Raw genomic sequence first — 13742 nt, 5'->3', positions numbered from 1 at the left:
AGCTCTTGCAGTATCTGTGAAGAGAGAAGCAGAGTGAAGCTTTCAGGTCATTGATTTTTCATTAGTTCTGCTAATAGAGTTACAACCATAAACAGTGACTGTGTGGCTTTCTCCACAGATGCTGCCAAACCTGCTGAGTTTCTCCAGCACTTTCTGTTCTGATTTCAGATCTCTGGCATCTGCAGTATTTTGCGTTTGTGTTACTAATCCTGATTTCTGCAGGTCATCACAGTGATGCAGTCAGGTGCGGGAAGAATAGCTTCTCTACTACTGCCATTAATTTGTTCAGATATAATGACTACCAGTGATGGTGTCTGAACGAGCAACCTAATAGATCTCACTTGTAATTCCATTTTGAACAACTTGAACACATTGAAGCATTTCACATCTCCAATCTGAAATGGTCGTATGGCTACACGGGCATTTTAGCAGTTTTGCCATCGTAACTTAGTTCAGAAGAGAATCTGGTACAGTACTGGATATTGGCATGTTGAGGGTAGGAAGCATGCCAACCTTCTCAGGCATTGGTGTCTTCCACGTGGTCAAGACTAGGTAGGAAGCATAAAGAATTAAAAGGAAGCTGTTTCCAAGATTGAATCCCTGAGTAAGGATTGATGGGATCATGTGTTAAGGGCCTGGACAATATCATTATCCTCTTGGTTCTCTGGAGTGTCAGGAAGGCAGAGGTTGGAGATGAGCGAGAGTGTTACATGTGCCTTCCTGTCCCATTTAAATCAGGTGCCCACTGTCAACACCTTGCAAGCCTCAGCCGGGAGCTCAAGAACTGGTGGGGGGGAGGTTGGTATGCTGAAGAATTTCAGCACAACTCTGTTTCGCATTTCCTTGAGACAGTTGGAACTGTTGAATCAATCCAAACGTCTGTGCAGAATGCAAGATAGAGAGAAAGTAAAATAACCTGAAGGAACATTTTAAATATTGGCCTGAATCTTTACATCTGGTTTGGAGTCCCTATTTCCAACCCAGATCTGACAAAACGTTGGCCATTTAGCTTCGGAGGAGTTTGGTAGCAGACTTGCAGACCAGGAGCATTTGCAGTTAAAACAGTGCACTTGAGTCTAGGAATCTACACAGGCTGCAGCAGAGAGGATCAGTGCTGAGACAACATCCCTTCTGTAGCAGAAGGTGCCATTATGTCATGCTTAGAAGTTCAAAGCACACTGTGACTACAACAACTACTGAGAGAAGGTAAATGTGTAAGCTTACTGAGGAGGTAGGGAGGGAGGTGAGTGATAGACTAGGATGCCAGATGGCTGGAAGGTACAGACGCCAGGAGGCTGGAGGAGAGTCAGGGTGGATTCTTAAGAGTGTCAAGTAAGTGGGCGAGGGCATAGTGTAAATTCGGTGCACTTGGATCTCATAGTTAGTTGGGGCAGTCAATTAAGTCCATTGGGGAGCAGGGGAAGAATTGGATCAGGTTGGGTTGGAGGTGGGGTCCATGGAGGGGTGGGAGCCAGGGTGGAGGCAGTAGAAGGTTGGTTTGAAAGTGTCAAATGGGCAGTGGGGAATGGGGAAGTGGGGGTGATGTCAATTTAAAAGTTGTTCAAAATTGCAGCAGGTGTTAATCTCTTTAACTTTTCCTGACTAACTATTTAAGTGAGCCCTCTGAAGTCTTCAAGTCTGACTCAAAGTTGACGACTTTTTTGGACTCTGGTTAATTGCCCATTGGAAGTTTGGATTTAGCAGGCAATTTCAGTGGACTCATTTGCGTTGGGCCTTTCACATGGTCCTGGTGTGCAATTCTTGTCCACACAACAGCAACAAATGTCTTTCTATCAGGAAATCATGGTCATTAAATTTTAGCACTGCACAGGTTTTTGTTTGGCATTAATTAAAACAGATCATGCTGATGGAAAGTTTCAAAGTTAGTAGACAAAGTTAGTAGGCAAACCTGAGTCAGGCAGTGTCCTGTGAATAACAATGAGATGAATGATATTTAATCTGCTTGCTAGCGTTGGTTAAGGTTGAGTAGCACATTAACTGCTTGTAAAATGTTGTTGGGTCACTATTGCAGTTATGATAAGATTGGCTGATTTTTGTTTTATTGTTTCCATTCTGAGGAGCAGAATTATATCGCGTAAAATTGCTTCTTTTTAAGAATTTGTGCATCAGTTATTTTATTAGCAAGTTATAAATAATTATCTATTAAGTCGGTTATTTGCTACTTTATTGAACAAATCTGAAGATCTATCTCTGAGAGGTCTACTCATAAATTCACTCTGATTATCTGGCATAGAAGAAACAGAAAATGTTGTTGGTATGATTTCAGGAGTTGGAATTAGCTCTTCAGGTTGATTTCAACTAATCATTGATTTGCCACGAATCTCAATCTTCTATGTGGTTGTTTTCTTAGTTAAATAAACCTCATTAACAATATTCTCTAAATCTGGCTGCTTCTACCAAGTCACAATGAAAGAACCTAAGAGTTATGATTTTTTTTTTGTGCAGGACACAGTCTGATTTTTGGAGGGGAACTCCAGACTCTATGCAACAAGCTGTGGTCCAGTATCTTGTAGACATTGATACTTTATTTCTTCATAATTTTATCTGCACAGGAAAAGTAGTTGTCAGAATGACTGAGTTACTGGTGACTCTAGAGAGAAGGCTAGGTGCTTTGTTTGTCACCAGGTTATGATGTTAATCTCCTTGCTGTAAACCAGAATGCTGCCATTTGCAAGGAGTGCAGACTGGCCATTGTCATAGAATACTTTGCTGCTTCAACTTCCATTGAAATATTATTTTGTGAAATCTTGTTTATCTTCCAATACAAATATTTAATAAAAAGGTTGCTTACAATATCCAAAATGGCAAATTTCAATCCAGAGCAAACATTCCTCATCAAATTACCTTATACTGTGTCATTTATGTGATTGTGACAAATGAATTACCTCTTGCAATTTGACTTGAACAACTTTGTTTAATACTGAACCATATGCACCAGGAAATTTCCATTTTCAGCTTATGCTATAACTTACCTTTTCAATAAAGCTTTGCATTAGCTCTAACTCATTCCTTCTTAACCATACTTGGATTTGATGCCTGACTGTGAAGCTATGTTGATCTGTAAGTACGCATTTAAAGTTGATTTGCTATTGCATCTTTTCTCAACCAGGGCCGTGCATACCAGCTGCGGTTATCACGATGTAGTCATTCTGGAGGCAGTTAGGCTTTGTTGCATAGTCTTTCATTGTAGTTCCTGTAGTTGGCCAACACCTATAGATTAGATTAGATTCCCTACAGTATGGAACATACAACATAGAACATAGAACAATACAGCACAGAACAGGCCCTTCAGCCCACGATGTTGTGCCGAACTTCTATCCTAGATTAAGCACCCATCCATGTACTTATCCAAATGCCGCTTAAAGGTCGCCAATGATTCTGACTCTACCACTCCCACGGGCAGTGCATTCCATGCCCCCACCACTCTCTGGGTAAAGAACCCACCCCTGACATCTCCCCTATACCTTCCACCCTTCACCTTAAATTTATGTCCCCTTGTAACACTCTGTTGTACCCGGGGAAAAAGTTTCTGACTGTCTACTCTTATCTATTCCCCTGATCATGTTATAAACCTCTATCAAGTCACCCCTCATCCTTCGCTGTTCCAACGAGAAAAGGCCTAGAACTCTCGCCTTATGGAAACGTGGCCTTCAGCCCAACAAGTCCACACCAGCCCTCCGAAGAGTAACCCACCCAGACCTATTCCCCCACCCCATATTTACCCCTGAATAACACACCTAACGCTATGGGCAACTTAGCAAAGCCAATTCACCTGACCTGCACATCTTTGGATTGTGTGAGGAAACTGGAGCACCCGGAGGAAACACACGCAGACACAGGGAGAATGTGCAAACTCCACGCAGAGAGTCAACCGGGTCCCTGGTGCTATGAGACAAGTAGTGCTAACCACTGAGCTACCGTGCTGCCAATTTTGATCTACACTTAAACATAAAGAAAAGTAAGGTAACAAGAAATTTGACGCTACTGATGTTCATATCCCACAATGAACCTTCCGATGGAGGAAAAATACCTAAAAATGTTGAGTGTGGTTTTGGATGGGGTCTTCCTTGAATGAGCAGCCTCTTTGCCATAGGTGTTTAAATCCCAAAGTTCTGTCCAGGTAAAAGATCGGCAGTAGCTGTGACAATGCTGTGGCTTTAAGAAGTGTATTTGTCCTGGTTTCTTTCAAGAGAGAGATCAAACAAGATGTGCTGAACTGTCTGTGGTAAGGTAAACAGCTTGTGAGGCCTTGGGGTTTTGTTTTTAAAGTTGGAATAGTAGAAGCAGCCTGGATGTGTGTGGCAAGCTCTCACACACCAGGATTGATAGATTTGTTTTAGCTTTTAGGTTCATCATAAGCTGCTGGTGTTTTGAAGAAGTCGAAGCTTTTTTTCCCTTCTGGTCACAGCTAGAAGCTGGGGTCTCTCTTCCTATTGCAGGCGATGCGTGTGAGAAAATCTGAATTTCTGAAAATCTGAATTTGTATTTTTGTCCAAGGGTGTGTTGATGGGATGTTACTATATTGGAACAGTTAATTAGTAAAGGTAACTCTACCTATTATTCTGCTAAGTTTTCCAATAGCGTTGTTATTCTAAGTTTTTTTTGGTGCATTTGAACTATAGTGTTGAATAAATAGTGTTTTGCTTAACATTGAGTAATGGCTCTGAAACACAGCACATTACATTTTCCTTTAAAGTAAGAAAAAGTTAAAGTCTAGGTTACCTTCTTCAAATACTGTAAGGGGCTCTGGACTGGTCTGCAACAGTGGTCTAGTTATTTTTTTTTTGTTTATGACTCTGCAGGTGAGCTGTATTCCTTCTTAGTCTTAAAGGAAGAATTCCAGGCGTGCCTTCCAGCTGCCTGCTGCCTGTTTTTGCTGCTGACACTCCTCTATATCTGGGAAAGAGACAAAGACAAACAGAAGAAACAGTAACCAACACTCAACTAGTTCTAAGCATGAAGGACCAGCTTGGACCATGCTTAGTCTCTTAGTCATGCTGACTGTCAAAGTAAAAGGAGAATATGTACCAAATACCTACTGAAGGAGATTAATACAGTGAGTTCAGAATGTCAGCTGGGAATAAGTTGGTAGAAATGAAGAAATAAATGGGATGGGAGTCTGGAAGAGAGAGGGACATTCAGGTTCTGAATGTCTTTGCTAATAGTTTGACTAATAGAATTGAAATTACCCAATCGTAGCCACCGTTGGTCTATGATTTATCCAGCTTTCAGTAGGTATACAATTGTTGTTGAATGAAACATTTCTAAATAATTTTCAGTGAACTATTTAATGTGGAAATAACTTGGTAAGAATTTGTAAACTGGGGACAGCCGAAAGCATTTACAGGTGCTATCATGTTCTGGGGTATGATCTATTTTTGCTTTGTGTACTTTTGTTATTTTATTGATGTCAGCCATGGCTCAATTGGTAAAAGTTGTGCCACTGACTGAGATGTTTGTCCTTTTATTGCCCCAGACTGAAGAACTGAGCATGAGTTCTTTCTGATGCGGTGCTGAGGGTGCCCATGCTGTCTGAAACAGTGTCTTACACATAAAATGCCAGATTCCATTTGTTCTCACAAGTAGAGGTAGTAGATCCAAGGGGCCTGTTTGAAGAACAGGTCAAGGAGTTCTGTCTGCTGTCCTGGCTGATATTAATCACTCTACCAATATTAGTACAACAAGTTCTCTCGTTATTAACAATGCAGTTTGCAGGAGCTTTCTGTAAGTCAATTCGCCTCCCCATTTTGGTTGTGAATACCCTTTGCAAAATATCACATTGGGCGTAAAATACTTCTGGAAGTTCTGAGGCAGAGAAAAAGGTGCTAAATGAAAACAAGTTTTACTGTGTTGAAATATCTTTTCATTTATCAAACAGCTGATTATTGGGGCAGTCTGAGAGTGGAAAATGTAGGTCACGTTATTGAAGTGTTAATGTAAGTAAACTATCATTCACTGGGATTTCTTCACTATCTGACATGTCAAATTTATGTTGAGAAATCCTTGGGACGTGTCAAGGGGGATTGAATATGTAACTCACTGCAAACACGCCACTTTATACAGGGCGAGATTTGTATTTGATGTTAATTTTAACATAGTTGGAGAAGTGACAGTGATGGTTCATGTGTTAAAACCATAGCTTTTTTTCAAGTTCACTATTGTGACTTAATTATCTTATGGATTACCCTGTAACTTTCAGCCATGTTTCCAACACTGGTTCTTTTCCCATTAAGGCCTTATAAAGTACAAATACTCTTAGAGAAGCAGCCCCTCCATTTTACTGACCTTAATGTGCTTTACTATGCTACAGATTGACTTAAGTTTAATCATCTTTGTTTTATTCCATTCTTCTGTAAAAACCTCTTACTGCTGCATGCTGTATTTACTGTGTTATTTTGCATTTTTGAAAAGCAAATAAAATGTTTTACTAAAAAAAAGTAACACACTATAAAACTCTGCAATTAATTCCTTTTGACGAGTCCTAATTGTGACCTTGAGTTTTAGAAGACAGTTCTATCGAGTAAGATTATTTTGGTAGTCAGGCAACAGAAGAATGCCTCGGAGGGGATTGTATTCTCCTTTTTACGTTACGGAGGAATCTATCAGCAATGTGTGGATTCAGTGATGGTCATGTTTGCAAATAGTTCCTGTGTTGGCAGCAATGTCACTCATGGTGCAGATAAACTGGTGTGTTCCAGTGATTGAGAGTTGTACCTGCACTCTCCAAGTGATTGGGAACTGGATGCCTTCTCCACCGCACTGTTGGAGAGATAGCCTTTGAAGTTATTTACCCTTTCCCATTTCAGGATGAGGGCCCGTGAAAGTAAATTTTCATCTCGTATGCTTGCCAACAAGCCAAGTCCCACTTTTTTGCTTGAGGGCTGACCAGTGTGGAATTTCTACTAACTTCCTTGAAACTCAAAGAAGAATTCATAAGCAGATCTGGATTCCATCTGGAAAACATGATTTAGGATTGGAGTTCCAGCTTCTTTTCTTTTTGAAGTTAGATGTATTCATTCTCAAACTGAATGGCAACATGAGGTGCTGAAAATATACAAATTAAAAGAAAAAGTACAATTAGACTTTTTAAATTTGTGACATCCACAATTTTTATTTTGTTTCAGAAAACTGGTAGCAGAAGTGATCACAGCTCTGTTTGGTTTTCAGGCTTTTGTTCATTGGAAGGGAATCCTCATAAACTGCTACATAAACTTGATGGCTATGCTGAGATTAAAGCTGCCACACAGAAACCATCAGCACTGTATTATATTACAGCATTTTTGGTGAGGCTAGTCCGGATAAACTCCACTTTATAGATTTTTCTTGCCTTTCTAGAGTTTGATCATGTCCTTTCTGATTACTCTCCCGGGGAAATACAGGGGGACTGAATGAATGCCACCAGGCTTCTGGCACTTTGAGGAGAAGTTGATGGACAGTTAATGTGCTAGAGACTTAATAGTTTCCAGATACTGATCTCCTCAAAGCCCAAACCTGGGAACACTGAGGTCAGTTAGAGAACTTCACCCGAGCTGAGGTTTGCCATCCATCACCAGGCAGGCATTGGAAATTGGGCGCTGCTTTTGTAGTTCCATATTAGATGGACAGTCGTTCCATCAGGAAATCATGTCTGCAAGTCTACGCTATTTTCTCTGTGGTAAAGTTGTACAAATGACTTACAGTGTAAAATGGTGTATTTCCTAAAATGATGTGTAAATCTAGACTTAAGGGAACTCCATCACTAACCTATGTATTCCAATACAGATCCTTCATGAAAAATCTAGCTATGGGGCAATTATTGGCTGCATTTGCATATTGCAAAACAAAGCAGTGTTTCATGAAAAAGCAAGGGGCAGAATTCTCAGCTGAGGTTTAAGGAGTGTAAAACATTTGGGCTCCCCCAAAGTAGCTGCCAAGAAATGAGAGGAATACACTTCATCCTGACTTCACGCCTCCAACTTTACCTTAAATTACTTCTACTTTTTGCCTTTACAGTCCAAAATCAAGTTTACTTCATGAGTTTCCTGACTCCCTGTGAAGACTTTATCACCTTAGCCATTTGCAATGTTGCCCTTTTTCCTGGTGTCCTGCTTTTAAGGTTTACTTTAAACTCCACTGTGGATTGACTTCTAAACTAAGTTAAAATATTTTTAAACCCCATTGTTTTGCTGAAGGCTAAGGAGGACAAGTTTCTTGAACATTTCTTTGTTATTCAGTTTCTCAACACTAGCCAGAACTTTTGTCGGTGCTATGGGTATCTCAAGGAGGCAGGGATAAAATGTCCTTGTAACATTTAAAAAGTCCTTATAATATTGAAGAAGTATTTAGTTTTGCAAAGCCAAGACATGCAAGGCTATGCTCCAAGTGCTGGAAATGGAATTAAGATAATTAACTTCTTGTTTTTGGTTGGCACAGCCTTGGTGTGCTGAAGGGCATTATTTATGTGCTGTAGACGTTCATAACACTGAATTCTTTGGAAAGACTTCCCATCAATCCATTTGCCTTGCCACTTTCAGTCATTCTGGGCTGGAAGTGATTGATTAGCATGAAGGATATCTTCAGAGGTTCTTTGAAATGTAAATTGGGAATATATCACTTTTGGTTCAGACTGTCATTTGTACCAGGACAGCTCTGGGTGCTTGGAATGCATTCCTGGGGCCCAGTGTTGGTATTGTATGTGAAAGTGGCATTTAAAGTGTAAAGGCCAAATAGGACCAACCTACAATTTAAAAGAAAATGTATTCTTTTTCAGGGAAGGCAACTAGCCCTTATACATTACAGTTGACACTTTGCAGTAATTTATACACTACCTCAGGTGGGGCTTCTCAACAGATGTTGGAACTCTAGCAGGAGCCTGCCAACACTACTGAATAGGCACAGAACCCAAGTAAAGGGTCAGGATCAGATTAGCCACCCAAGTGGGCAGAACTCTGATCCATCCTAAGATCCTTCAGGATTCAGCCTGAGTTGAGAATCCCAGTCAACCCTGCTCGCTTCCACGCAGTGAATCTTATTCTTGTACATCATTAATCAAACTAAACATGGACTCAGACTGTGGTCTGACCAAAGCACTTCATCATTTGAACAAAACACTTTCTGCTCTGTACTCCACAGAACACATCTTCTCTTTGGAACTGCTGCATTTTACAATAAAGAACAGCTTGGAATGAAGTCAGACAACTTCAATTCAAGGGATGCAGTTTTTCAAAATGTATTTGTTAAACCAAATTGACCTTCAAAGGTAGAAACGCTCACACCAAAAAAACAAAACAGTGAAAGCAATATGATATACTTTGGGGAACTTTGTTTCCAGACGCTTTGGGCTGTCTGCTCAAATTCTTCCTCAACACTTTTGGGACAGTGAAGCCACATTGAAGTTGCTGTTGTTTTGCACCTGCTAGTTTATCTCAGTTGGAGTGCTATTTGACTTTGAATCTCTGAACCAAGGAGGAAAATCTCAGCCTGTGGTTCCATCCTCTGATTGCTATTCAGTGAATCTTACCTCAAAGTGTATGTGTCTCTCACACTTGGGTAGCTATGGTTTGGTCTTAGGCAAGAAAGATGAGTGAGAGGTAATGAGAAAGTTTTTGCGTCTGTGGACCATATGATGCAGCACCTTCAAAAGGAGAGGAAACTACAAAATATAAACTAATACATGTTGCTTTGGGGCTGTTGAACATCTGCCCCCCCCTTGAGTCTATCAAAATGGTTTCTACATTTAAAAATCTGGAGCTGTTGTTCAGGGGAAGCTGTGACCTTTATACAAAGTTGACACTAAAGTATTTAACTGTCTTTGTTTATGATTCAGGTGCCATTCATTCCCTCATGGTGCTGAAGAAACCCCTTTACATGTGCATACCAGCTTCTGTCTGCCTTGGTTTACTGCTGCTTCTCCTTTATGTGTGGAGAAGAGACAAAGGGAAGCAAAAGGAAGAATAAACAACGCTCTGTTCCAGTCTCAGAAGTTATGGTCCTGTCTGAACCTTACATGATCTTGCAGTAGTTTAAAAGCATTTGGAAAATAAGTGCAATATGACAATCGAGGGCTTTAGTACAGTGCTTTGATCAAAATTTAGTAGGTTAGCTGGTAATAAGGAGGGAATTTTGTCAATTGAACATTTAGTGTAATCATTGAAGGGGTAAACCGTTTTTCTTGTAACATGTGTGGCCACAGGATTGGTGTCTGGAAGAGGAAGAGACGTTCAGAAGCTCAATGTCAAAGTTTATAGATTGACTGAAACAAAAACAGAACTTGCTGGAGAAACTCAGCAGATCTGGCAGCATCTGTGGAGAGACATCAGAGTTAATGTTTTGTATTAACTCCACAGATGCTATGAGACCTGCTGAGCGTTTCCAGCAACTTCTGGTTTTGTTTCTGATTTACAGCATCCACAATTCTTTTGGCTGTTTGGGCTTGACAGACAAGAATGGAGACAGTAGATGTAAACATGTCTGGCATGTGTTTTATGTTTGCAGATTTCAGGAGGTAGATTGAGTACTTTACACAAAACATTTGCAAAATAATTTTCTGCAATTATTCTAATGGATAGTGATACTGGTAAAAGTTTTGAAACTGTCAGCCAAAGGTATTTCTGAAAAAGTACAACATTTTTAATAATAGTTCACTTTTGATAAGATTTTACTTTGTTCAAGTGTCATCGCATTAATCAAACAGAATACGATAAGCTATCAGGCAGACAAGAAGAAGGACAGCATTTATATTTGGAAGTGTTAATGCAGGAAAACATAAATGGTGGCGTTGAATGTTTGTGACAGAGATCTAGTCTGTTGGCTAGAGCATCAGTGGGAGCTCTGCAATGTTTCTATTGGAATAAAATACTCATCAGGCACTGAAATGGCCAGCATCAAACCTTCCCCAGAATTCAGGATTGCAGGGTTAGAAATCCCACTAATTTGGAGTCGCCAGTTAGTCAGGGCTTGCCATCTGCCCGTTGCTGTCAGTGCCCACCCCCCTTCAGAAGCAGTGACACTTGCTTGTAATGCACCCACTAGAGGCCAGGATCAAAGTGGGGGCTGCAGCCACAGGTGAATGTGGATGGGATAGAGGTTGCAAAGGCGTTGAGATCGCAGGACATGGGGCGAGGTGTATTTTAAGAAAAATGGATGGCCTACTGTGGCTCTCCTTCCCAGTACTGGACCCCTTGATAAAGTATTCAGTGCCTTTGAACTGGCGACAACACTCCCCAGCATCCCACAAATAAACCTGACAGAGTTTGCTTTTCAGCATTCCTGCATGGTGACTTCCCCTCTCACTGCTGTTCAGTGCCAGCGACAGAGAGATGGGATAACCAATTGCCCATTTTAAGGCCCTCAATTGTTGGGGATGTCACTCATGAGCTTTTTCAGCCCTAAATTTAATTAGGTGGAGGTGGGAAGGCCGTGGGTCTCCACCCTACCTTCTGCCTGATTAACAGCCCCTGTCTCACCAGTAGGGGCTGTGGAAGAGGTAAATTCTGCCTGTTCATCACACGTTCATCACCTTTTGAAATGTGTTAACCTGTGATAAAAATTTCTTGAGAGCTCTGGTAGGGATTGAGCAAGTACAGGTTGTTCTGTTGTAACACGTGTTTTGTTAATACAAATTCGCTATAGCATGATTGCTGAATTGCGGACACTCTTTCTAAAGTGCGAAGTTTTAAAGTGTGTATTGGTTATAACACCATTCCGGCCCCCATTAGTTTAAATGTTGCTACTATTATGTGATTTTCTTATAACATGGGATTGCACAAGAACGGAGATATCATGTTATAGCAGAATTATTTGACTTTATGCACAGGTAGGATTGTAAACTATGCTACTTCTAACACGGATATAGTAATAACGATGGCTTGTGTTTTAAATATTCCACATCAAAGAGTGTTATGGAATTTTCATTCTTGTGCTGATATTCCTAGTGCTTTGAACTAAACTTATAGCATTTCATTTTGCTAAGAGATGGAATACATTGTTAAATTTCAAATATACTAATTTAAGAAGGGAAGCAGCATTCTATTTGATGTGATTCACTGACTTGTGTCATGAATGTGTATCTCTTTTATGTTTTTCATTTCTGTTAACCTTCTCCTGCTGAATCTGTGCAAACAGTATTATTTGTATTTTCAGAATCAAATAAAATAAGATGGTTTTAAAAGATAATACATTAGGAATCTCTGAATGGAATTAATTCCCAACAAGGTTTGCATGATGTTGCATGACTTGTAACTGAATTGGATGTTTCCACTTACAGGAAGACCAGAACTAGAAGTCATCATTATATGCTCACTTCTCTGTCTTTGCTTTATCATTAATGCTGATAATCCACATCCATTTCTCCTCTCTTGTGAGTCCTCAAATGTGAGTACAGTCCAATTGCAGTCAGTTGCAGTGAGAACATTGCATGTCATCATGCGGAGGATGCTGCTGCTGCATGTTCCTTTCTATGGAAATCTGAAAACGTAGTTCTTCAACAAAGGCTTTTGTCATGTACAGACTGTAGAGACTGTACCAGATATTGAAATCGATCAGGTATGTTTGAACACATGTCTCCTGTTAAGGAATCGTTGTCCTTTATGTTTGGCCATTGGGCCAAAACGAAGATAAATTTGTGAGAGTCACAAAAAAAATCCAGCAGGGAATTGAGGATATTTTTTTTTATCCAGAGAGGAATTAGAATATACGGGTTGCTATCACAACAATAGTCAACGCCACAAGCATTGGTGCATTTCAGGAGCTTACACAAGGGGGGAAAGGAATAGCAGGATATATTGAAGGGGTAAATTATGAAGGGTGGGAGGAGCTGTCTACAGAATGTAGAATAAATCGTTACAGCATAGAAGGAGGCGATTCAGCTTATTGAGTCCATAACATAAAGACTAGCACAGACCAAGTAACCTTTTCCCTGTCATCAATTCGACAGACCTATGTTTATTGTGAGGTAAAATTTTATAAAATTCCTGGATTTTGCTTATTACTTAGATGGAGACTGTTCTTGAAAGTCTTCATTGCAAGAATGTTGAAGAGAGGAGTGCCTTCCTGAAAGTTTTTTAAACACTGTTTTGTGTATTAGAGTAAAATCCAGCCACAACCTTTGGAGCAATAGCCATATTTTAGAGACGTTTCCTGACTTTGAATGGAAACCACTAACTGTGTGTGTAAACTCACCTTTCTCAGGACTGCTTGTCTGTATGCTCAAGGATAAGAAATATGTGATTCCTGTGTTGTGTTGTAGATCATGTAACCGTAGAATTTATCCATCCAGTGTTCAAACGAACAGATGGGGAAATGTGGGCAGGCATGAGATTGGAACATCTACCAAAGTATCATTTTCATGATTTGGAACAAGGAGAGACAACTTTTAATGTTATTCAGCCTCAATGGAAGAGCAAGAAAGCATCTTCTCAAATATATGTGGATGTATACAAAGGGAATGTAAATAACAGGAAAGCATCTTCTGCTCTGGGGATTTGTACAAATGCAAATATGAGCACTTCTGTAGTCCAGTGTTGTTATGCTTTGTGTTGGTGGGCTTTGAAATTTTATAGGCCCAATAGTTCACCATATGGCCAAGTTACAATTAAAAATTCAATGGACACTTGTCTTCAAAAGGTGGGTAGTTGTGGAGATTTTCCTTGCTCCCTGAGGTGGGTTACCTGACAGGAGAACAGGAAATCTCCCAAAAACCTGCTGACATCATCTAGGCTCCAGGTTACTTTCCTGACTCAGAA

General features: G+C 40.2%; 1 protein-coding gene across 2 annotated transcripts in view; it reads left to right on the top strand.

Annotated features, from left to right (window-relative positions):
• LOC140453640 (transmembrane protein 35B-like) overlaps nt 1-12155 on the top strand; it is a 60687-nt gene extending 48532 nt beyond the window's left edge. The window contains exon 3 of one of the 2 annotated variants that reach the window (XM_072548504.1): nt 9827-12155. In XM_072548504.1, coding sequence (XP_072404605.1) covers nt 9827-9957 — 131 coding nt within the window. In that variant the 3' untranslated portion in view covers nt 9958-12155. Of the gene's footprint in view, nt 1-4823; nt 6495-9826 lie in introns of those variants that run through there. The other variant, XM_072548505.1, reaches the window with a different exon arrangement.
• The last annotated feature ends 1587 nt before the right edge of the window (nt 12156-13742 follow it).

Source organism: Chiloscyllium punctatum, chromosome 27 (genome assembly GCF_047496795.1).
Source record: "Chiloscyllium punctatum isolate Juve2018m chromosome 27, sChiPun1.3, whole genome shotgun sequence".
Taxonomy (NCBI): domain Eukaryota; kingdom Metazoa; phylum Chordata; class Chondrichthyes; order Orectolobiformes; family Hemiscylliidae; genus Chiloscyllium; species Chiloscyllium punctatum.
This window is presented reverse-complemented; position numbering and strand designations above follow the sequence as displayed.